The 21,880-nt window shown below is 54.5% G+C and overlaps 4 protein-coding genes across 4 annotated transcripts; 3 read left to right on the forward strand and 1 right to left on the reverse strand.

The window, feature by feature from the left end:
- Positions 1 to 824: 824 nt before the first annotated feature.
- On the forward strand, positions 825 to 5,216 carry CORC01_08077 (SNF2 family domain-containing protein; the record flags this gene model as incomplete). Its single annotated transcript, XM_022619712.1, has 4 exons — positions 825 to 1,146; positions 1,891 to 2,179; positions 2,273 to 3,062; positions 3,114 to 5,216. The coding sequence occupies 4 exons, from the start codon at positions 825 to 827 to the stop codon at positions 5,214 to 5,216; spliced, it is 3,504 nt and encodes a 1,167-aa protein (XP_022473776.1).
- Positions 5,217 to 6,242: 1,026 nt separating this feature from the next.
- Positions 6,243 to 8,367, reverse strand: CORC01_08078 (RNA polymerase II mediator complex component SRB4; the record flags this gene model as incomplete). Its single annotated transcript, XM_022619713.1, has 3 exons — positions 6,243 to 7,569; positions 7,631 to 8,032; positions 8,093 to 8,367. The coding sequence occupies 3 exons, from the start codon at positions 8,365 to 8,367 to the stop codon at positions 6,243 to 6,245; spliced, it is 2,004 nt and encodes a 667-aa protein (XP_022473777.1).
- A 2,913-nt stretch (positions 8,368 to 11,280) lies between these two features.
- CORC01_08079 (6-phosphofructokinase) lies at positions 11,281 to 13,752 on the forward strand (the record flags this gene model as incomplete). The annotated part of the gene is made up of 3 exons (XM_022619714.1): positions 11,281 to 12,003; positions 12,060 to 12,524; positions 12,580 to 13,752. The coding sequence occupies 3 exons, from the start codon at positions 11,281 to 11,283 to the stop codon at positions 13,750 to 13,752; spliced, it is 2,361 nt and encodes a 786-aa protein (XP_022473778.1).
- Positions 13,753 to 16,381: 2,629 nt separating this feature from the next.
- Positions 16,382 to 18,075, forward strand: CORC01_08080 (uncharacterized protein; the record flags this gene model as incomplete). Its single annotated transcript, XM_022619715.1, has 3 exons — positions 16,382 to 16,651; positions 16,707 to 17,103; positions 17,180 to 18,075. 3 exons carry the CDS (start codon positions 16,382 to 16,384, stop codon positions 18,073 to 18,075), a joined length of 1,563 nt encoding a protein of 520 aa, XP_022473779.1.
- Between the last annotated feature and the right edge of the window lie 3,805 nt (positions 18,076 to 21,880).

Raw genomic sequence — 21,880 nt, forward strand, 5'->3', positions numbered from 1 at the left:
GGCCTGACGGATACACCGAAAATGATAGGCTCTCTGCGCAGTCAGGGTAAGGTAGTATGGGAAAGGTGCAATATGCATGCGTGGGCCAAAGCTACCTTAGGACCCTTGGAAACACTAAGGTAGGCATCATGGAACCTTTTCCTGAAAGGCAAACACATGGGGGTGGGGCATCAGCCAGGTACGTACCTACCCTATTCGTACACTGTAACTTCGGCCAGCATTTGCCACAGTGCCTCGAAGTCCAATGCGCGCTCCAATTAACGCGTCGCGCTCTCCCCGGAGACGGACATGACATCAAGTACTTGGGAGGAAGCTGCGATAAGATAAGCAAATCACTACCTTACTGCAAGCACAAGTCTACCTCTTCGGTACCATCTTCTCCATGCGACTGGGTGATGCCGAAGAACTCGTCTGTTACCACTTTCACTCAAAGGTCCAGCGATCCTACAAAGGTCAACAAGGCAGCGGGAGTTTGGGCCCTTATTACCAGTCTTTGGAACCGAACCGTTCGTTCGTCCTTCAGTCTCTTCGGCAACGCTCTTTCCATTTCCATCACAACTCACTCTCCCGACCGAGATTGATTTCTTCCAAACAACTGCACACACAGTACTTCTGCCACCTCTGCTCCCAACCGACAACCGACAGCCTGCTGCAGCACAACCTCAACCTCTTCAGCAGCCAGCAGATGTTGCAGCACCGCGCCACACACCTTTTGACTTCGACACCTGCAGCTCGCCTCATTTGAGCGAGGAGACAGCACTCCGCCACGCCACTGTCTCTCCCAGCATCCACCCCACCGTACGGCGTTTGTGCAACAGACAAAAATGGACGACGACCCGGCTGCCACCCAGGCCCGGGACAAGGAGGCTCTCAGGACTCTCGCCAGCGAACTTTTAGACCTCGAGGGCGAACGAGACTTTCGACAAGCTATCGCTGAATCTCTCGCCGACGGAAACCCACGAGACTACGAGAACGCCTTACGAGAATACGAGTCGGCTGCGAAGACGATTGCCAACAAGACACTTGAGAAGCAGCGTCTGGAGCAACGGATTCGGGCGGCTAGGAACTCTGCGCGACTGTCGACCAGGGACGCTACATTCGGAGAAGACGCAAATATGAGGGCGGCTCGGGACCGCTGGGGAGTCGGTATGTGGTCATCTTGTTACGCTGCCTTATTGCGTTGCCTTCCCGAAACGACTATGCTCTGCATTTGCAACTTGTCTCGACTCCGATCCCGGGATCTTCAAGTGAAGAAATAAGTCATATCACACTCAAATGACGGGTATATGTGGGAGATAGGGTATGTCCTTCGACGATCCGACATATCCATTATCTCGTGCTGAGAGAGGATGGCGGTCGGTGGGAATGCCATAATCGCATTTACTGGCTTGGAAAAACCCCATCTCCTGCCATATTGCTTCTAGCAGTATCTGGCAGTTGATCGAATCTGCCAAGAAGTAAGGACGACATCGAGTTCACCCTTCTGCAGCTTTCCGAGGTCTTCGGGCGTAAGCCAGGAGGTACTCTCAGTGCCGCTCCTGCCTTCCCAGAACAAACCCGTCTCTTCTTGCTCTTGCCTTGCCCTACCTCCTTCCTCTTCTTGTTTCCCGCAAAGCTCTTGTAATGATTCGAGCTTCTCATCCTTCACCCCTCATTTCTCTCATATCTCTGCCTATCAAACTGGAACTCGACCCGACCCTTTCACCTTAAGAGTATCGGCCTTCCACTATCCTTTCCATTGCCGTCTCATTCACCCCAAGACTGTTGGTCATACATTACCCGGTTATGCCCTGTCATGCTTTCGATTTAAGCACATCCTAGCCTGCTGGATTCATAATCTCATTTGTCGAGACTCTGATCAGTACCTCTGGGTAACTAACACTCTTCCAGCCCACGTCCCTTACAGAGCGACTACCGGATCTCAGAACGCAGGTGCCTCTCAGGGGCCTTCGAGAAATCCTCACGCCATGCCCAACTCGGGTTCCGGCCATGCCGGCTCGTCCTCCTGGGACCCCTTTCAAGCGCCGCCGCCCAATTTAGGCAGCTCGGCAGGCCGTATGAATCCATTCAACAACAAGAGATCATTCGGTACCGCCTCTGACTCTTTGGGCCAGTCCAGCCCGGGCCGGAGCAAGTCTCAGCGCACCACTGATGTGTCTGATGTCATCGACCTTACTGGGTAAGTACAGATTATTGTACCGCGGGCTTGGGCCTAGGTCTGGGCGATGAACGACGCTGTTTTTGCTGAGATCAGAACTAATGAATTTGGCAGGGACGATGATGATGTGCACACATCTATTTCGCGCTCAAGGCAACTGGAGGCACAGGAACGAGGCCGTAGAGCTGCCTCACTAGCACGCGCTCGCAACCAGTTTCCTCAGGCTAACCCTTATGGCACCAGACCTGCCCCGATCGTACGTCCGCCAGGTGCTCATGATAGCCTTGGTGCTGGATTTTCCAACGGTCTACAGAATCCGAACAACGGCTTCCTCCAGGGATATTCCAGCTCGAGCTCTCCTTCAAGCATGACTTCAACCCCTGGCGGAGACTTCAGATCCCGAATGCCTGGTTCTTATTTCGACGATGATGACTTGAACTTTGGTTTCACGCCGGCTAGCCAAATGATGAACCGCCAAATACCCAATCGTAACGGATATCTTTCCGCCAACAGATCTTCTCTCAGCACGTCTGATGTGATCAACAGAACCAACAATTTCAACTTCATGGATCTCACTAATAACCATGGAAACCCGCTGGATGCTCGCGTTGTTTCTATAATGGAGGACATTAACAATGACCCTCGTAGATCCAAAGAGGAAGTCGAGGCACTTCTACGCAATGTGCACGCCGGCATGGATATCCCAGAGGAAGATCGAGAGGGAACCCCTGATGCCATGAGATATCCCCTTTATGCGCACCAACGGGTTGCGTTGACTTGGATGATGCGACAAGAGAAGGGCACCAACAAGGGAGGTATTTTGGCCGATGACATGGGCCTGGGAAAGACAATTTCTGTCCTATCCCTCATGGTGTCACAAAAGTCAACCAGACCGGGATGCAAAGTAAGTTCGCGTTTCACCAGGCTCTTATGATACTTACTCACCCTGGCGTAGACCACTTTGATTGTGGCTCCACTGTCCCTGATTCGGCAGTGGGAGGATGAGATCAAGAAAAAACTCAAGACTGGCTCACCTCATGCCTTGACTGTGTGCATCCACCATAGTACTCAGAAGATCAAGGCTCAAGAGTTGATGAAGTTCGATGTCGTCTTGACCACATATGGGACACTCGTCTCGGATAGGAAAAAATGGTTGGCCTGGCTCAAGGACTTGAACGGACGTCCCATGGCGACCAAGACCGATCCTGGCCTGGCCAACTCTGTCTCCCTGTTCCATCCAGACTACTCAAGATTTTACCGCGTTGTTCTGGACGAAAGCCAACAGATCAAGAACCATAAGGCGCAGGCGGCTGAAGCGGCGTCTTATTTGCAGAGCGACTATCGTTGGTGCTTATCCGGTACTCCGATGATGAACGGTGTCGACGAGCTCTACTCTCTTTACAGATTCCTAAAGATCAAGCCATACAACGACTGGTCTAAGTTCCGCGGCGCCTTTGGAGTGCTCTTTGGGAAGAAAGGCGACCCTCAATCCCAGGCGATGAGAAACTTACAAGTTCTTCTCAAGGCGACTCTTTTACGCCGGACAAAAACCTCGACAATTGATGGAAAGCCCATCCTGCAACTTCCCGAGAAGACCGAAGAAGTGGTTTACGCAGAATTGGATGAGGACGAGCGCAAGTTTTACACTGATCTGGAGACCAAGTCACAGGTTCAGATCAACAAGTATCTGCGAAAGGGCACTCTAGGCAAACACTACTCTCATGTATTAGTGCTACTTCTCCGCCTCCGCCAGACTTGTTGTCACCCGCATCTGCTTCTCGAAGCAGACGATGCAGTCCCTGAAGTCGACGACGATATGCTCAGTCGCGTCAGGACTCTATCTGCAGCTGTTGTCCAGCGGCTTACTGAGAAGTCCCGTGCGCTCGAGAGTGCCGACGCCATTAACGAAGGCTTTGAGTGCCCCATCTGCTACGACATGATGCCCGACCCGACTATCCCACTGCCTTGTGGGCACGAACTCTGCGCTGGATGTCTCAAACAGCACGTTGATAATGCTAGGCGTGAAAACATTAGAAATGGCGAAGACGAGAGCCAGGTCAAGTGCGCTGTCTGCAGAGGCACGTTGAACCCGGCGAGTGTCATTACTTTTTCGGCATTCAAGAAGGTCTACATGCCGGATGACGCTACTAGTGCAAGCTCCGACAATGAAGAGTCTGACGGCTCCGTCTGGAGCAGCGATGACAATGAGGGTGAGGATGAGGACGAGGATGACGCTGACGCAGATGATGTCGATAAGCACGGCAACCTCAAAGGTTTCGTGGTTCCCGAAGGCTACGCAAATATTAGTGATGAGGATGACGAGCTGTCAGGGTCACCGGCGCCAAAGCCCAAAGCGAGCGAGAAGACGAAGTCGAAGGGAAAGATGAAGGCTGCGAAGCCGTCAAGCAAAGAGTCCAAGAAGAGACTGAAGAAGATCAAGGGCAGCCAGTTGGCAACGCTTCGGAAGAACGCCAAGAAGAATATCGGTGCCTGGCAGGACTATACAAAGTACCTGAGTCACCATTGGCTTGCTTCGTCCAAGACCAGAGCTTGCGTGGACCTTCTCAAGAAGATCCAGGAAACAGGCGAGAAGACCATCATTTTTTCCCAGTGGACCATGCTTCTGGATCTTTTACAGGTCGCGATCAGAAAGCAAGGTCTCAACATCAAGCATTGCCGCTACACGGGAGAGATGACGATGGCACAGCGTGACGACACTGCTTTCACCTTTTCGAACGATCCGAGCATGAAAGTCATGATGGTGTCGCTGCGCGCCGGAAACGCTGGCCTCAATCTTGTCGCGGCTTCGCAGGTAATTATAATGGATCCTTTCTGGAATCCATACATTGAGATGCAAGCTGTCGATCGAGCTCATCGCATCGGCCAGCAAAAGCCTGTACAGGTGCACCGCATCTTGACCCAACAGACGGTTGAGGATCGTATCGTTCAGCTTCAGGAGAAGAAGAGAGCGACCGTGGATGCCGCCTTGGATGAGCGTGAGGGTGCGAAGCTAGCTGGCCTCAGCTTGACTGAGCTGCGTTTCCTTTTCAACCTTTGAGGAAGGATTCGGCCCATCTACGCTCGATTTCAAAACCTAGTTCAGGGTCTTGTCTACGGAGGTTCACGACACTACGACTTCTGACAATCTGGGTCTGTGAGGCAACGTTTTCTCCAATGAGCTTTTCGTACCAGATCTTGTCGTTTTTGGGAAGCGAATGAGGCATGTTTTTATGAAGGTATGGGGGCGGGGGTCAATCACGAATCGCTTACGACTTGCATTTTTCATTCATCTGCATTACTACAGGGACCGGAAACGAGAGAGGGTGGAAGCAAACGCATAAAGAAGACGGGCTTCACAGCCGCACGACGGAAGGAATGTCGCCGGGGAATATCAAGTGTCCGCCACTAATCATGTCCACCGCCCTTTTTTCCTTTTGTCATCACAAATTTCACAGAGGCGTTCAGGGTAAGGGTCAGGGCTAGGATTGGGACGATGCGGCAGCCTTCACGGCGTACGAAACCCGTCCATGGGATGGACGAATGTGGCTAGATCGATAGAGATCAACAATTCATTTGCTAATTGAGAATTGTGTCTTGATCTGTTGGAAAGTGACGTGTGTGATGAAGTCGGGCGGCTGCTGCCAATAGTTCCCGGTTCAACCTAACGAAATCGGTCGTTACTCGAAATGGGCCAGTCGGCCGAGGTGGTCACAGGAGTAGAGAAGCATCCAGAGGTTTACATGCTGTGAGTGTAATTTTATTGACAATGACAGTCGGAGCTAAAGAGCCCGGTTGTAGGAGAACCTGACTAGCGGTATGTAAAGCGCGAGCTAAACTAGCAGTTCATGGCTCGAGGGATTATCACCACGTATGCTCTAGGTCCCAGCCATCACCGGCTTCCGGCTTCGGGATGTGATGAGCTGGCGCGACTACCAGCAATACCACAATGGGCGCGAGTGCCTCGAGAGGAGCCTCATGATGATCCCCAACATGCACGGCGCTTCGCTCGCACTTAAAGACTGAAGCCAGCACCTCTACGCCAAGACAGTTCACGGCAGTCTTCCAGATCTCCAGTCTAGGTCTCCTAGATCTCCCTAGACTGGACAACAGCGGCGACGATGTCATTGACGAGCGGCTGCGGGGACGATGACGACACGCCGATTTCGCCGTCATCAGCCGCCCAAGACCAGCGCTTGAGGAGGGGCTTATTCCCCGCCCGCCAGGCGGCGCCAATCTGCAGCGTCGGCCGGTTCTCAGCGCCGCTGCCGAGGATGTCGAAGCGGATTTCGCGCGTCTCCGTGTCGATGTCGCGGATGGCGGTGCCGCGGACGGACTTGATCCACTCGGCGGGTGCGGCGGGCTCCGAGGAAGAAGGGTCAGCCGGCGGCGGGGGGATGAGGGATACGGCGTAGTCTGTGAGGGCGTGCGCTGCAGCGTTTGTGATGTAGAGCTGGACAGAGGAAAAGTCCGGGTACGGTTCGCGGGAGGGTGGGTAGGAGGATTGGAGAGTGTTTGGTGGCGGCGGCGCGGGTTGCTGCTCGGCGTTTGGCGGTTCGCTTGGTGCTGCTACGTTGGGGAGAAGTTGGAGCTGGAATTGTGTTGTTGTCAGGGGCAGGAGGAATGTGCGGCCGCGGATCTGGAGGCGGGATGTCGGGGTGAGGGTCAGCTCGATCTGGAAGTCTGCTGGGGATGTGAGCATGTTGGTGAGCGCTTGTGAGGCGTTGGGCCGGTTTGAGGCCCCGCCGGAGGTGTTTCTCAGGTCGGCGGTCGGGTAGGGAGGGGTGTGGAGGGTGAAGGAGGCAGCGTGGACGCCGCCGCGCCGTAGCACGCGGGTGAGGTCGCCTGCGAAACAGGTGGCTTGCTTAATGGAGCGGTCATAGAGGATTTTCGCGATGATGGGTCGGAGGAGGTGGTACTGGTTTTGTGTTTGGTTGCGGCGCTGAGTAGGGGGCGTTGGCCGCAGTCGTTGCAGCTCGTTCAGGCGGTGAGCGTGGCTGAGAAGGATGTGTAGGCCGAGCTGCGTCGCTTCTGCAAGAACGTTGTCGGGCGATGTGCCGACGGTGGCGGCGCTGTCCTCGAGGGTCTCGAGCTCCAGCGTCAGACTCGGTCCCGAGCTGGGTTTAAAGTTGATTGAGTTGTTGTCCGCGCGGACACCGTACGAAGCGAGGGAATGCGCTTCGCGGTGGAGCTCATGCCAGAGCTCTTGTGCGAAGATGGTATTCCGAGCCTCGAGGACGCGGTCTGGCAGCAAAGCCGAGTCCGGAACGGAGGTCCCGACGGCGAGACGGCCGCTTATCTCGCCTGATCTACTGACGGTGATGGCGAGGCGTTGGCAGCCGGATCCAACGCGGCCGTGCTGGAGAAGCGCTGCGCCGTCATCCCCGCGTCGTAATGGCGCGAGACTGCTATTCCTGAATTCAGGTGATGCTGTGCGTGGTCAGCCTTGTCCAACGCTTAAGAGTAAACGAGGACCTGCCTTCTGAGAATCCGAATCTGACACCGAGGGTATGTCGTTCGGCCGGTAGCCTGCACATGGACCATCCAGCCTGGTGCACCGACAGCACCTCGTTCCAGTACTTCGCTTCCCGCTCCACCTCCTTGCTCAGATGGGTTGCCGCCTTGTCGGCTGACTCTCTTGTCTTCTCAATGTCGAGCAAAGCCCAACCCAGAGACACGTCGCGGTTGTCCTTTGTCTTTTCGGCGTCCCGTTGCTTCTGTTCGTCGTTGTCTTCGCGCTTCGCGATCCCGAGGGTGCCAATGCCGGTCCAGTCACGCAATTGTTGAGAGAGCGTGACGCCTGCTTGGGCAGGGCTTTCTTTCGAGAGTAGCAGCGAGATGAAATCGAGGGTCATGAGTGCGGCGTTCTGCGCGGTACTGGCAGCTCATAGTCAGCCGTCGTTTCTTGGGGCACCAGTTCTCCTGGAAAGGACCAACTCAATATTCCTCAGGACCTCCATCCGCGCGGCTCCCGCATCTAGTGGTTCTTCGTCTTCGTCGTTTCCCTCGGCAACGGTCGTGTCTTCCTCCTGCACCTCGGCGGTGCCATCTTTCTTGTTCTCGACCTCCTCTTTCAGACTTTCCTCGGTGACGTTCCGAAAGCCGCGCTCCGCCTGTACGCGGGCAATGAACTCGCCGAGACTCTTTGGTTTGCGACCACCCATGGGCACGGGTGGGAGGGAGGAGAACGGCATTGAGCTGCCCGACGCCATGGCGGGCAATGGGTTGATCGCGGAGTCGCGTGCTGATCCTTCGGGGTATTATGCGACGGATTGAAATCTCGAAATTAGAAAGACCGTAATGCGCAGGGCGGCTGCATGGCGTGGAAAGAACTTGGCGTCACGGATTGTCGTAAGGCTGCAGGGCGAGGCTGGTGGTTGGTTGCATGAGAGCAGGAGCTATGGATTGGCTGGAGCCACCGAGCCGGTCCTAGCTCCACCGAGCAACCATTGGGTGCGTATTCTCGGTGAAGTTGGTGGCACACCGAGGATCACCGAATCAAGCACATTTGCAACAACTCTTGTGAGCCACAGCCATTTCTCTAATTAGTGAGATCATTATTCGGCACCTATTCTTACTGGCTTATAGCTTCTGGTTCAACTCGTATGGATGCGTCAAAACTTCAAAACTGGCAGAGCAACGACATGGCCATTGCTCCGCGGGCAGTAAGGACGAGCCCGAATGCCATCACGTAGTTTGGAAGATTGACCGGACCCCCGGGACTCCGGGAGTTCATGGCGGAGCAGTTACTACGTATGTCTTGGACAGATCGACGGCGGGAAGATCGGAAGCAAGTCGCCTCTGTGATTCCATGTAACCATGGTTCGGTAGTCTCGGCGTGTTTGAGCTGGTCTGGAAAGTATATTCAGAACTCCCTATCAGAATGAGAAGCTACGTCTTTGACTCTAGCCCCAAGTATGATCTGCAACTGCGTGCGTTCGTTGTCGACTCGGTTTGGCGACTGACAATTCTGAGTCGACAAGCATGACGACGCCCATGATCCGATGTGGGTGTTGTCTAAGTCGGCAACCCCACACCGCTCGTGAATGGAAGGCAATAATGGCATCCAGCTCGCGAAGTTCATGGATGGTAAGCACGGAATGAGGTGGACGTAGTCTTGCGTGATTCCTGACTGCCTGAGACTCGAAGAAATGATCATCTCACCACACTCTCCAGCGGTGACGTTAGTCGCGATACAGGAAATGATAGTTCGGCGGAACCGCTGAAAAGTCAGGCCGAGATATATCGAGTGTTCGGCTTGATTATATCGTGATATCTAGTTGCACCACTCTGAATAGGTAGAGATGTCGGACGACTTATGAGTTGACATTGTTGATCTGAAAGATTCAGGACCGAACCGTTGTCGCCGTCGCCCGGACTTCGGGGGGATATCCTTGCATCCCTGCGAGGAGGCCGGCCCTCCACCGTGGGCGAGTCACTGGCTTGTGGACTAAGTGACGGTTGTAGTTCAGAACCAGCTACGAATACCTACGCGAATGGTCCAGGTGAACCAGCGTGCCGTGCTCTTCTCAGGTAGACAAGCATTTAAGAGATGGGCTGGCAGTGTCTTGGAAGTTGGAGATGGCATGCGATCGTGCTCAGAAACTGTTTCGTTGAATTGTTGTTTAACAGATGCATGTAAAGAGTTTCAGGCGTGAATGTCAATCTGTGAGCGCCATACATTGGCAAATTAACGGCGTGCAAACACACCAGCATCCACCTCATGGATTGATTGCCTGACAATGCGAAGCCCTCCTTGCACCGGCCGTCGGCCAGCCCCGCAATGGAGCTCGACGGAGGGGCTTTCTGAGGTTGGTGTAACTTGCAAGTCTGGACCTGGCAGCCGGGGTGGATTTGGGTGCAAGGAGCCCAGAATAAGCCCGAGATGGGACGCTGGAAGAGGCCGACGGAACCTTGCTGTGTGGTTTAAACCCCTCACCGGAGACCGGAGTAAGAGCGAGAAAAAAAAAACACGACGGAGACCACCTAGTCACCACTCACCAGTCAGTCGACTCTCAATATTCCTAGTATTTCCCTCACCAGTGGGTGTGGCGCGAAATGGCTTGACACACTGCTACTGTCGCAGCAATTGAGCGATTAAACCAGCCATTCCAAGTTCCCCAGACTGACAGAAGGACAGCATCAAATGCAGGCGGTTGCGGTTGGAGAAGCTTCTGCAACCCGTCGCGGATCGACTCCCTCAGCTGAGCTGAAGAAAAACGACGAGCGGAAAGTCAGTCCACTGTAACCGGGCTGGCCAGTAAGGCCGTTGCATCGTTCCTGATTCAGCAACGTGAACGGTTTCCCATAGGCTTGCTGTGACACCGGGCCCTGCTCCTGTGACGAAGCTGTGCGGTCTCTGCGGCTTTGGTGTGCTGCTGTGGGCTTGGCCGAAGCTCCCCCGCGCCTAGATAAGGATCTGATAAGAGCTGGGCACTCAACGTCACTGTGCTGGCTCGCTCGCTGTTGGGGGGATGGAGGGGTCGGGTGAGGGAGGTCTGGTGAGCTGAGGTCCATCCAGCGAGGTTAACCCACCCCTCCCATTCCGCATGTAATTTTTCTGCTATTTTTTCGAGGTTCGGGTGCTCCAAAGTGGCTCCGATGACTTGGTCCCCGCCATTCAACCTGTCTCCTCTGCGTACCTTAGTGCAAAGCGTGTCCCACGCTATAATTATCTGGCACACCAGACGGCCTTTTTTCTGCGGTGTCCCCCCTCGCCCTCCCGAGCCCCAAGCCCGGTCAAGTGTGTCTCGCAGCTTCCCCCCTCGACCTATTCTTGTTCCACGTCCAAGCTCCAACCACCACACAGCTTCTTCCAAGCACTTGGCGCCTGCATCGTCCTGCCTGGAACTTCATGATCTGTTTCTCTCTCTCTCCCTCCCTCCCCGTCTTCTCTACCTTACATACCTACTCCCTCCCAGATTTCGCGCACGACCGGTTGACTCGTACCATCATCCCTTGAACATATTATCTCCAACTCCATAGAACATCCCCTCTACGCCAAACCTCGACCGACTGGCCTTCAAGCCCTGTATACGGCCCCTCCGCCTCCATCCTTCCCCCACTGACCCCGAAGTCCCGACAACCTACGAACACTACCACCACCACCACTGTCCGCCGCAGCCATGGCTCCCAATGCTGCGAAGAAGAAGATTGCCATCATGACCTCGGGAGGTGACTCCCCAGGCATGAACGGTGTAGTCCGCGCCGTCGTCCGAACCGCCCTTCACATGGGATGCGAACCATACTGCATCTACGACGGATACGAAGGCTTGGTAGTAGGCGGGGATCAGATCAAAAAGGCAGAGTGGGGAGATGTTCGCAACTACCTGGGGCAAGGTGGTACGCTGATTGGAACCCGCCGCTGCATGGCCTTTTATGAACGACCCGGCCGGTTGACTGCTGCCAAGAACATGATTCTCAACGGAATCGACGCCCTGATCATCTGCGGTGGTGACGGTTCCCTGACTGGCGCTGACAAGTTCCGCGCCGAGTGGCCTTCTCTGATTGAGGAGCTCGTCTCCTCCGGCCAGCTCAAGAAGGAGCAGATTGATCCCTACAGACACCTCAACATCGTCGGTCTGGTTGGATCCATTGACAATGACATGTCCGGCACCGATGCCACCATTGGATGTTACTCTGCCCTTGAGCGTATTTGCGAAATGGTCGACTATATCGAAGCCACGGCCTCGTCCCACTCGAGAGCTTTCGTTATCGAGGTCATGGGTCGGCATTGCGGTTGGCTGGCTCTCATGGCCGGTGTTGCGACAGGCGCCGACTTTATCTTCATCCCTGAGAAGCCTAGGGAGGAAAATTGGGAGCAAGAAATGTGTGATATTGTGAAGAGGGTAAGACCGGAAAACCCGGCGGAAGCAGTAGCCAAGACGAAGCTGACATGCTGTAGCACCGAAGCTTTGGAAAGCGCAAGACCATTGTCATTATCGCCGAGGGCGCCAACGACAGCAACGGCAAGAAGATCACATCTACCATGGTCAAGGACCTGCTCGCGGACAAGAACGGACTCGCCCTGGACACCCGCATCACAACACTCGGTCACGTTCAACGTGGTGGTACTGCCGTTGCATACGACAGAATGCTGGCTACCTTACAAGGTGTTGAGGCCGTCAAGGCCGTCCTGGAGGCTACTCCTGAAACCGAGACCTGCTTCATCGCCATCAACGAAAACCAAATCTGCCGCAAACCACTGATGCAGGCTGTCAAGGATACCAAAGAGGTTGCAAAGGCGGTTGACGAGAAGCAATTTGAAAAGGCAATGGCTCTCCGCGACACTGAGTTCGCAGAGATGTTCAGCTCTTACATGATGACCACAAACGTCAGAGTGGATGATCACCATTTGCCCGAAAAGGAGGTTTGTCACATCAGATTCAGTCACGATAAAAGAATGGAAAACTGACGACTCGCAGAGAATGAAGATTGGCTTCATCAACGTTGGCGCCCCTGCCGGTGGTATGAACGCTGCTGTGCGAGCGGGTGTTGCGTACTGTCTTTCGCGCGGCCACGAGCCTGTCGCTATCCACAATGGCTTTGCCGGATTCGCTAGACATCATGGCGATAAGCCCGTCGGTGCCGTGCGACCTTTTGACTGGCTTGAGGTGGACAGCTGGGCCAGCAAGGGAGGGTCAGAAATCGGTACCAACCGAGAACTTCCCTCAGAGTCAGGCATGGAGCTCATCGCCAACCTGATTGAGAAGTATGAGTTTGATGGTTTGTTTCTCATTGGTGGCTTCGAGGCTTACCACGCCGTTTCGCAACTGCGCAAGGCCAGAGAGCTCTACCCCTCCCTGTGCATCCCCATGGTACTTTTGCCGGCTACGATCTCCAACAACGTTCCTGGATCAGATTACTCGCTCGGCTCTGATACCTGCTTGAACGAGCTTGTGCAGTACTGTGACAAGATCAAGCAGTCGGCTTCCGCCACGCGCCGTCGTGTGTTTGTCGTCGAGACGCAGGGTGGCAAGTCTGGTTATATCGCGACCCTCGCCGGCCTCAGCGTCGGCGCGAGCGCTGTCTACACACCAGAGGAGGGTATGGACCTCGAGATGCTAGCCGCAGACGTTCGTCATCTTCGGGAGATCTTCTCCAAGGACAAGGGCCAGTCGTCGTCTGGACGCTTGATCCTCATCAACGAGAAGGCCGACGATGTATTCAACGCCAAGCTCATTGCGGACATCATTCGCAAGGAGGCGCGCGGCCGATTCGAATCTCGTGACAGCATTCCCGGACACGTTCAGCAAGGTGGTGTTCCCTCGCCCATGGACAGGTGTCGCGCCGTCAGACTGGCGATCAAGTGCATGCAGCACCTCGAGGAGTTCCGGCCAAAGTCGCATAACAGGTGCAAGAGGGACCCGATGAGCGCCTCCGTCATTGGTATCAAGGGTGCCAGCGTCAAATTCACGCCCATATGGGATCTCGAGGACCACGAGACGGACTGGAAGAACCGTCGGCCCAAGAACGTTCACTGGTCGCACATGGGCGACGTGGTCAACATGCTCTCCGGCAGGCCCCTTCACCACACGCCGGAGAAGCCAATCACCGGCCTGAAGGCAAAGGACGTCAAGAGAGGCCTCGACGATTGAGAGGCGCGGCAAGGCAATGGGCCAAAGCGAACGAGCGCGACTTTAATACAGGAGAAAAATTAGATACAATGGGAAAGGAAAGGGTGCTACTTGATTCAAGCTGGGGAGATGTGGCGCGTCGGGGTTTGGCTTTGATTACCTAGGGAACTTGATGAAATGCATTTTCTATTAGACAAGATGACAATACTCCCCCCGGACTGCATGACTTGTAATTCTAACCCTGCCACCATGTTGACAGAGTCCAACACTCGACCATTTTCGGGGCAACATCTCCGCACCTAGAAGTAATGGTCTGGAACCTCGCCAGACGCTAGCACAACGGCTGCCGGTCCCAGGTCCGAGTCGTGAAGAATGGTCTCTGCGAATGAGGAGACGGCTCGATTCGGATGAACGTTGGCTCGTCCGCGTTCTCTCATCCCAACTTCGGACCCCGGATCCTGGGACCCCTTGTGGTGGCGAGGTCACGCCTTCATCCCTGCGAGCATTTCCCTACGGAGTACTCCCATCTTCTTATTACAACGAAGTTTCCTTACTCTGCACTAGTCCCATAGTTCAACTCACCTGCACGTCGTCCGAAGAATGGCCATCGAGCAACTCTCATTCATGATAGCCTATCTATCGGCTTTGCGGACCGGAGCCCGCATGGCCCCTGGGCCCGAAGAAGGTAACAAGGTCATTGTAATGTACAGATGGATATGACCATGGCTACTGGAAACCAATGACCCCAGGACTCTGACGGAGCTCACTCCCATCTTTCCCCCCCTTCATCTCAAGGGGGGGATCCATCATGCCGTTCTTATCCCGGTTGGAAAAGGGCTGAAATGCAATGTCACGATAGATAAGCTTACCTGGGTATAGTAGCGAATGCTGCGCTGGGCTGATGTCAGAGAGGGTGTGACCGGGGGTGCGGGAGTTGAAGTTGATATTGATGTTGATGTAACTTGGCGACGGATGGCTGACATGCGCTCCCCCTCCCCCCTAGAAGAGCAACGATCAGCTGCTAAGGAGGGGCGGCCGTCTCATACATTGGAATAGAATACAAAAAGTCAGAAGACTTTGTCAGAGCTGAGGATTTGGGGGGAGAGGGGGAAAAGCAAAGATTGTCACTACCCGTATTTCGCCTTGCCGATGAGCAATCAGGCTCTGCGGCTGAAAAGGATTCGGTTTGGGGGCCGCTGATTACTCCAGTCTAAGGCACGAGGGCCACACTGGCTGTGCCTTTCGTATGGGCAAATCAGAGACTGGACATTATCAGTTTCTCCTCATGTATTCCAACCAAAACTTCAAAACTGGAACTTCCTTCACAGGATCAAGATATCGCGCGACTGTATGGCTGTATGTTCGTTCGCTCACGAGGTCACAGTTGACAGTGTATCTGTGCGCCACAAGGTGCGGGATGAACCCCGGCCGTTCGCAGGGCCAGGGGTGTTGGGTAGGGCGGGCGCTCAGTAAGCACCGCCTGCGATGCAGTTCTGGCCCCGTTTAAAGTGGTTTTCCCTAGACTCGTAGTAGAGTTTTGCGGGTTGGGGTTGCAGCGCAGGCTTTAAGCTCGTTCCAAGTAGGTAAACAGAAGCGAGGGACCATTGGGACAATGACCTTTCCGGCCCCCAACCCTAGGCGTTATCCCGTGTTCATGATCCTTGGACCTTGTTCATGGCCCACGAGGATGTTGTGCTGTTACACTGCACAGAGAGACTGAGAAAGAGTATGAGTAGTGGGTTGGTTATCATCGTTGCCTCTGCTAGAGCCTTCAAACGAGTGCTTGTCTCATGCGGGCGAATTGATGGAGGAGAGGGCCGATTCGGTGTTTGTGCTGACAGGACACTCGTCAGGGCTAGGCAGCTGCATATGGCCCCCTCCGGATATCTCATCAACCGCCGTTATCATGATCAGCTATACGAGCGTTGGCGTCTTGCTGGCTCTGGGTCAAGCAAACTGCAAGCACACCAAGCCCTACCGAAAACGCCACAACCGTAGTCTTAAGGCCAAACCCATGTGGACACCATCACGCATCGGGTCTGGCTGGTATCTTTGTTCAAGACCCTTGATCGCGGCATGGGCCTTAATTATTTGTCAATGTCTTCCTCATAAGCGTTGCCTGCCTGTCCAATGGCCATCCTCACCTCTAAAAGCCCCACGCGACTGTCCAGGCCGATGGCTGTGTCAGCGACATGGGTAGATCAACAAACAAGCTGGGAATATCTCTGAGCCAACGAGGTTTCAAGCTGTCCGTGGAGGCAGGACGAAGAGACCCTTTGCCTCGTAGACTCTCTGGGGTCCGCGCTACTGCAAGTCAGGATGCTGCGGTTGAGCTTCCCGACATGGGATTGAGATGCAACTGACCTACAAGGAGGCCCGGTTGAATACATCCCCGCCGGGAAACTGCATGGGGCGGATGGTGATAAACCCAGCGATCCCCGAGCCTGGGCGGCGACTTACTCCTTCGCGTCTCGCTTCTCTGCTCATGTCGACATTTCCCCACGACTATTAGGTCCTGACCTATCGAGATTGCCAGACTTCTCTTGCGAGGTGATTTACGTTCAGTCAGAACCCAGGCCTTTCGCAGCAATAGCCTCGGCGTTCTTTCGGTATTACCATCACCGCATTCTATGCGGTCTTGTTCTCAACAATGACGAGAATCTTTGGAACACTCTTGGGGGCGTTGCTCGTCTTGTCCTCCCCAGTATCGTGTCTGACGGCATGGTGGACAGAGCTGAGCCCCCATCTGGCGATGCAAGACCCTGTAACGGGCAACATTTTGTACACCGCTTGCAATAGCAACTCCACGCCCATCCTGCCAACAGATGGACTGAACGTCTTTCCTCTCCAAAGAAAGCCGAGAAGCGGCACCTCGCTTGCCGCTGCCGGTTGGTACGACGTGCCGAACAAGACGACGATGGTGAGTCTCTGGTGGCTTCACGCTGTGAAGTGGTGCAGCTGACCTCTTCTTCTAGACCTCGATATTCTACCAGGCCGAGGACAACTCCATTGTAAACGGCTATTTTATCTGCAATTTCGGTACAGGCCATTACGCCATTAAGGGCGAGTACGTCATCTCCGCGACGGCCGGTGTCGAATCCATACACAACGAGACTGGCTTAGCGGTTGAGTTATTGGGCGCAGAAGACGGATATCGGGTTTTCTTCCACGTCGAAGCTAAGACGGTTAATGTCATGTCATACACGACCAAAACCGACTGGCAGTTACAGGGTGTCATTTCGCAGGACCCCGTAGGAGGAATGGCCTTGACGTCGGTGCACTCGGGACAGCTCAACATGTCGGTAGTCTTTCCCAAAGACTCGGAAAATGTTGAAATTTCGAGATTTTTCAAAGACGAGACATGGCATCTAGGTCCATTCTCCCGTCATGACTGCGAGTCGTTCATTTGCTAACCGTCGCAAAGCTACGCTGCCTCGTTCACTCTTAGGCGACGCGAATGAGACGACGAAAGCAAACGACATCCTCCTCGATTCGTCGCTTACCCCGAACTTCACCATGCCAGCTTTCGCAAGCAACTTGACTTCATTAGGCGCAACGGTGGATAAATCATACGTACGCAGCATTTTCTACTTGGGAACGGATGCGAAGCTGCACCAAATGTCGAATATCGATTGGCAGTGGAAGCTCATGCCTGAACAGGATGCGAGTCTTTGGCCCGTGGCGGATGTTACGAGTGGCTCTTTCGCGGCAACAAGCAACTTCGACACGAGCGAAGCATGGATATGGTATCAATCAAACGGGAGCTTGGTTCAGCTGTACCATGGTGAAGATGGTCTTTGGAGGCAAGCCGCGGTGGTTCCCAGCTTCAACGCAACGAAGGCGGTTGGAGAAGAGCCCCGGGGAACAGGAGCGCCAACAGCTTCATCGACAGCCACAGGGAAACCAGTTGTTTTGTCGGCCGGGGCCAAGGCCGGCATAGGGATTGGCGTTTCTTTCGGAGTTGTTGCCTTTGCCGGAGGTATCCTTCTTCTCATGATGCGAAGGCGGCGGCAACAAGCGGCCGAGGCGGCCGAGGCGGCCCGTTTGAAGGAGGCCGAAGCCACTGCTCAAATGGTACCGTACGGCAACGGCGGATTCGGCCCGTACACGGAGTTTGGGAACCTGACGTGGGGTCCGGAGACGCCAACTGAGAAGCACGGGAACGAAATAGTTGAGGCGGATGCGGTCGGTACGACTGCGCCGCAAGAATTGGCGAGTGCGAGCGAGAGATATGAGCTTGTTGGCGAGGGGCATTGGAGAGAAATGGACGCAACAGGGCAGAACGGAGCGAGAAGAAGCATTGGAGGCTGGAGAGAGGCGCAACAGGTGCCAGTAGAGAAGTGATGAGGCCGTGAACCGGGCAATGTAGTGATTAATGACCATAATGACTGAATTTGGTAACGAACCGTGCCAACGGCCCTGCTCCCGGGGAAGGCGGCGGGCCCAAGGTTGTTGTTTCATGAGTGTCGAGACGTGTTGATGCATGACTTCGAAGAGCTTCGTTTCCCCAAATCCGGCGAGCCAGCCGAAAGCAGAGACAAGCAAGCTGCCTAGAGCTGACTACTCGACTCCTCGACTCCTCGATATTCCCATTTCCTCTCCTATGTGGAACGCGATTCAGAGTATGAGCAGTCAAGGAGGGAATTGTTGAGTTTGATATGTGCTTCGAGGACTTGAAGGCAGTCGAGCTGGATGGGGAGAGAAATCATAGCCACGGAACGCCAGTGGCTGTGTGCGCACACTTGCAGTTGCGACGACATCGACACCATGATGCACCGAACAAAGCAAAGCGTAGACGACGTACGGGGCCTTCAGGGTGTATGAAAATAATGGGTGAGAGTCAAGACGAAGTTCACTGCCATCGATGACTGGTGTTATTTATCTAAGGCTGAATTCGTCTCAAAGTGGCAGAGATGATATTCGTGGTGTATGAAGACCGAGTTGTGTCTTTTGATGGTATGGAGGCTGTTCCATATCGGAGCATCGCGTGGACGGCCCGGGTGATGGCTTGTCTCTCTCCAGTTCCTCCAGGACGTCGGGGCAGCCCAATCAGGGATGACGTTTCTGGCATTTCTCCAAGGTCCGTATGGAAGTAACGAGGGTACGAGGCGGGCGAATCAAAGACGACCGACAAGCTTCCCGAAAGTGGGCATCTGACGGGAGACTGGACGAGCATGTCTACATAACATCTAGTCAGGTTCTTGACTAATGGGTCGGTCCTGGCGATCAGGCTGAGGGAGGAGCAACGATATCCTGGCGCGGTCGGTGAGAGCCGAAGCCCAACTGCGGAGACTTGGCGGCAAAACTTTGACAACACATGGCTCGTTCTGTCCGGTTTTGGTCTTGCTATGCCCGCTATGATATTGGTTGGATGGTAGCCGTTCCCGGATGTTCGTTTGAGACGGCAATTCAGCCTCGAGATGTGGTACAGCTTTATTGTGTATGCGGCATGATGATGAAAAGTGGTTATTTGACCATGGAAAAATTTACTTGAACAGGGTGAGGATGTGCCCCAGGGAGAAGACGCGGCAGTTGTCGGGAATACAGAAGTTGCTGCGGACGGCAAGCACGAGTGGGAAATGGCCCCTGTTTGGTTGTGACAGCTGCTCTAACGTTGTCTGCAAATACCATTGCTGTCCAAGGAATGCCTTGGCGTAAGAAGGGAAAAGCAAAAGTGGGCAGAGAGGGCGGGGCAGAGCCGACAGGAAGGTAAAGATGAAATGCGGCAAATTGACAATGCAGCACCGACTGGCTGGGGTGGATGCAGGATTACGTCAGTGCCTTTTCTGGCGATGGGCTGGATGAGTTTTCAGAGCCAGTGCCAATGTGACGGGGTTGGGCACCGCGGATGGAGGGGAGAGACGAGGGGAAGGGGAAAGTGGGAGGGGTGACACTGGCTAGACGGGACTGCCAATGCAGGGAAGGCGCGAGCAGCTGTCAGGAGCTTTCACGTCCACTCTTGCCTTCTTTGCTTGTGACACTGGCGACTGCTGGCTGGTGAGTGGTGACTGAGATGGTGACTGGTGACAATGACTGTGGATGGAGGATGGGAAAGAACGATTGGAAAGAAGGAGAGAAAAAGTTGGAAAACGGCCAGTCCAAGCTCCACTCTGCAGCCTGCCGCCGTCTTAGCTTCTTCCCGCCTTCCTTCCACAATTAGGACTTCTCCTCGGTACCTACGTACCCTACTTTGGACTTGCTTCACTCATCCCCTGTTTCAACGAACCTCCTAAGCAATAGCAAAGATTTAATAAGGTCTAAAAACAGGTCTTTGAGGTCCTCAAGCCAGCTTCATGCATGGTTCGGCCGCAGGCTTTCAGGGACACAAGCCCCGTTCTATGACTATCCTAAACTCGGGGTGTCATTGAGAGACACGGTGGAACGCTGGTGGAAGCAGCCGGACCAGGCTGTCTGTCTGCAGGAAATAGATGACAAGAAAAGACGTGACGACCTCGACTTCCCAGATAAATAAGGTAGGGTAAGGTAGGGTACATTACCTGACGGAAGGAGGACGGGGCAGTGACACCACCTCGGACAAGCAAGCCAAGGTCCATTCTATCACATATTTCCTCGAAGTAAACTCTTTCCGTTTAGCCAATCCTAAACCCAGGCCTTACTCAGATGGGATGCGGGATTTCAAGATACCTGTGGTAAGGTACTCTGCAGTAAAGTAGGTACCTATCCATGTGTCCTGCTCATCTTCTCCTGCACCTCAGTCTGCAAGTCACAAGTCGAGCAGGCAGGCAGTCATTGGGCACCAGAAATCGGTGAGAAACCAGGCGCCAATTTGCCCTCTTGCCACGGCCTGTCGCCCAAGGCCCAGTGACTACTGACTGCCTGGCCAGCAACCTTTCAGCTTGCACCACTGCCAGAGCCCAAGTGGATGCCTCCCGATGCAGTCAAGTGGGTGGTTGACGACGACTTGACTTACTAGGAAGACAGAACAAGATCCAGCATCGCCTTTCTCTGCATCTTCCATGCCTTTCCCTCGGCTTACTGTGGACACTGGTATTGGCCCTCTGCCGTGTCTACTGCCCGTCATCCATGACCCTTCGCTACCTTGACCCTGTGCATGGCCTGTCTCCGGCTGCAAGTTGCAACCTATCGACATCTTTCCGTTTGCTTTTTCGTTGGCCCAGCCCAACGCAGCGCAGCCTGCACCGTTGATTCATGGATCGCTGGGGCCCTGTTCCATTTTCTCCGTCTCCTCCCGTTTCTTACCTTATTTGTCTGGGCATCCGATGGCCGCCAAAGCTCACGATAGGGCATTCATCGTGACCGCCGCACATCCAACTCTGAATACAAAGTTTGGCATCTGAGTACCTTGGCCTAGAGACTAGCCGTCTGCAAACTCTCCAGTCCCAAAATCGGCCCAAATTACCTTACTGTCCAAGGTACACACGCGGGTTCCACCAGGGCCTCGACACCTTTCGTCGTCTTTGCGACGGCATCCCTACCGTCCCGCTTCCCGCACCAACATAGACAAAACGTCGGGAACACCCCTGCTCAGTGACAGCGGTTCACCTCGCGGCGCTTGTCCACACCTGGGGCCTCGACTCGAGCTTGACAGACCTCGACCGTATCCGTACACGCTGTGGTGAACAAGAACAAATCCTATTGAGCCGGCCAACCCCTCCCATTTCCACTGCTCTCCCGTCCCTCTCTTTTCCCCCTCCACCCTCCATTCACCATCCACAATCCACCATCCACCAAGGCCATAGATCCCCCACGAACCTCCAAGGACCACACAGCGTGCTGGTGCCGCTCTATATCACCTGTCGGCCGCCTTAATTACATACCGGGCACCTTGCCTACCTACCTCCTACCTACATACATACATACATCCCCGGCTCTGCTATTGTGGTATGACGACGTTGCTCCCACTGACTCTTTTCCCTCTCACCTCTCTCTTTCTCACCTACTAACTCACTCACTCCCTCCCTCCTTTTCTTCACCCCCTCTTCCCCAGCCGGCTCAGCTCTAGGCTCAGCTTCACATTCAAGTGCCTCCTCCACTGCCCTCCATCGTGTGTCGCTCGTTCCCAGCGCTACGAGACACATTTGGTTCATTCTCTTTTCAGCGCCGCCTCATCCCTTTGTGCAGGATTCTGGTGTCTCGTCTTGTTTAGTGTCGGTAACGCTCACGCTAT

This window comes from Colletotrichum orchidophilum (genome assembly GCF_001831195.1).
Source record: "Colletotrichum orchidophilum strain IMI 309357 chromosome Unknown Scaffold_67.1, whole genome shotgun sequence".
Lineage (NCBI taxonomy): Eukaryota > Fungi > Ascomycota > Sordariomycetes > Glomerellales > Glomerellaceae > Colletotrichum > Colletotrichum orchidophilum.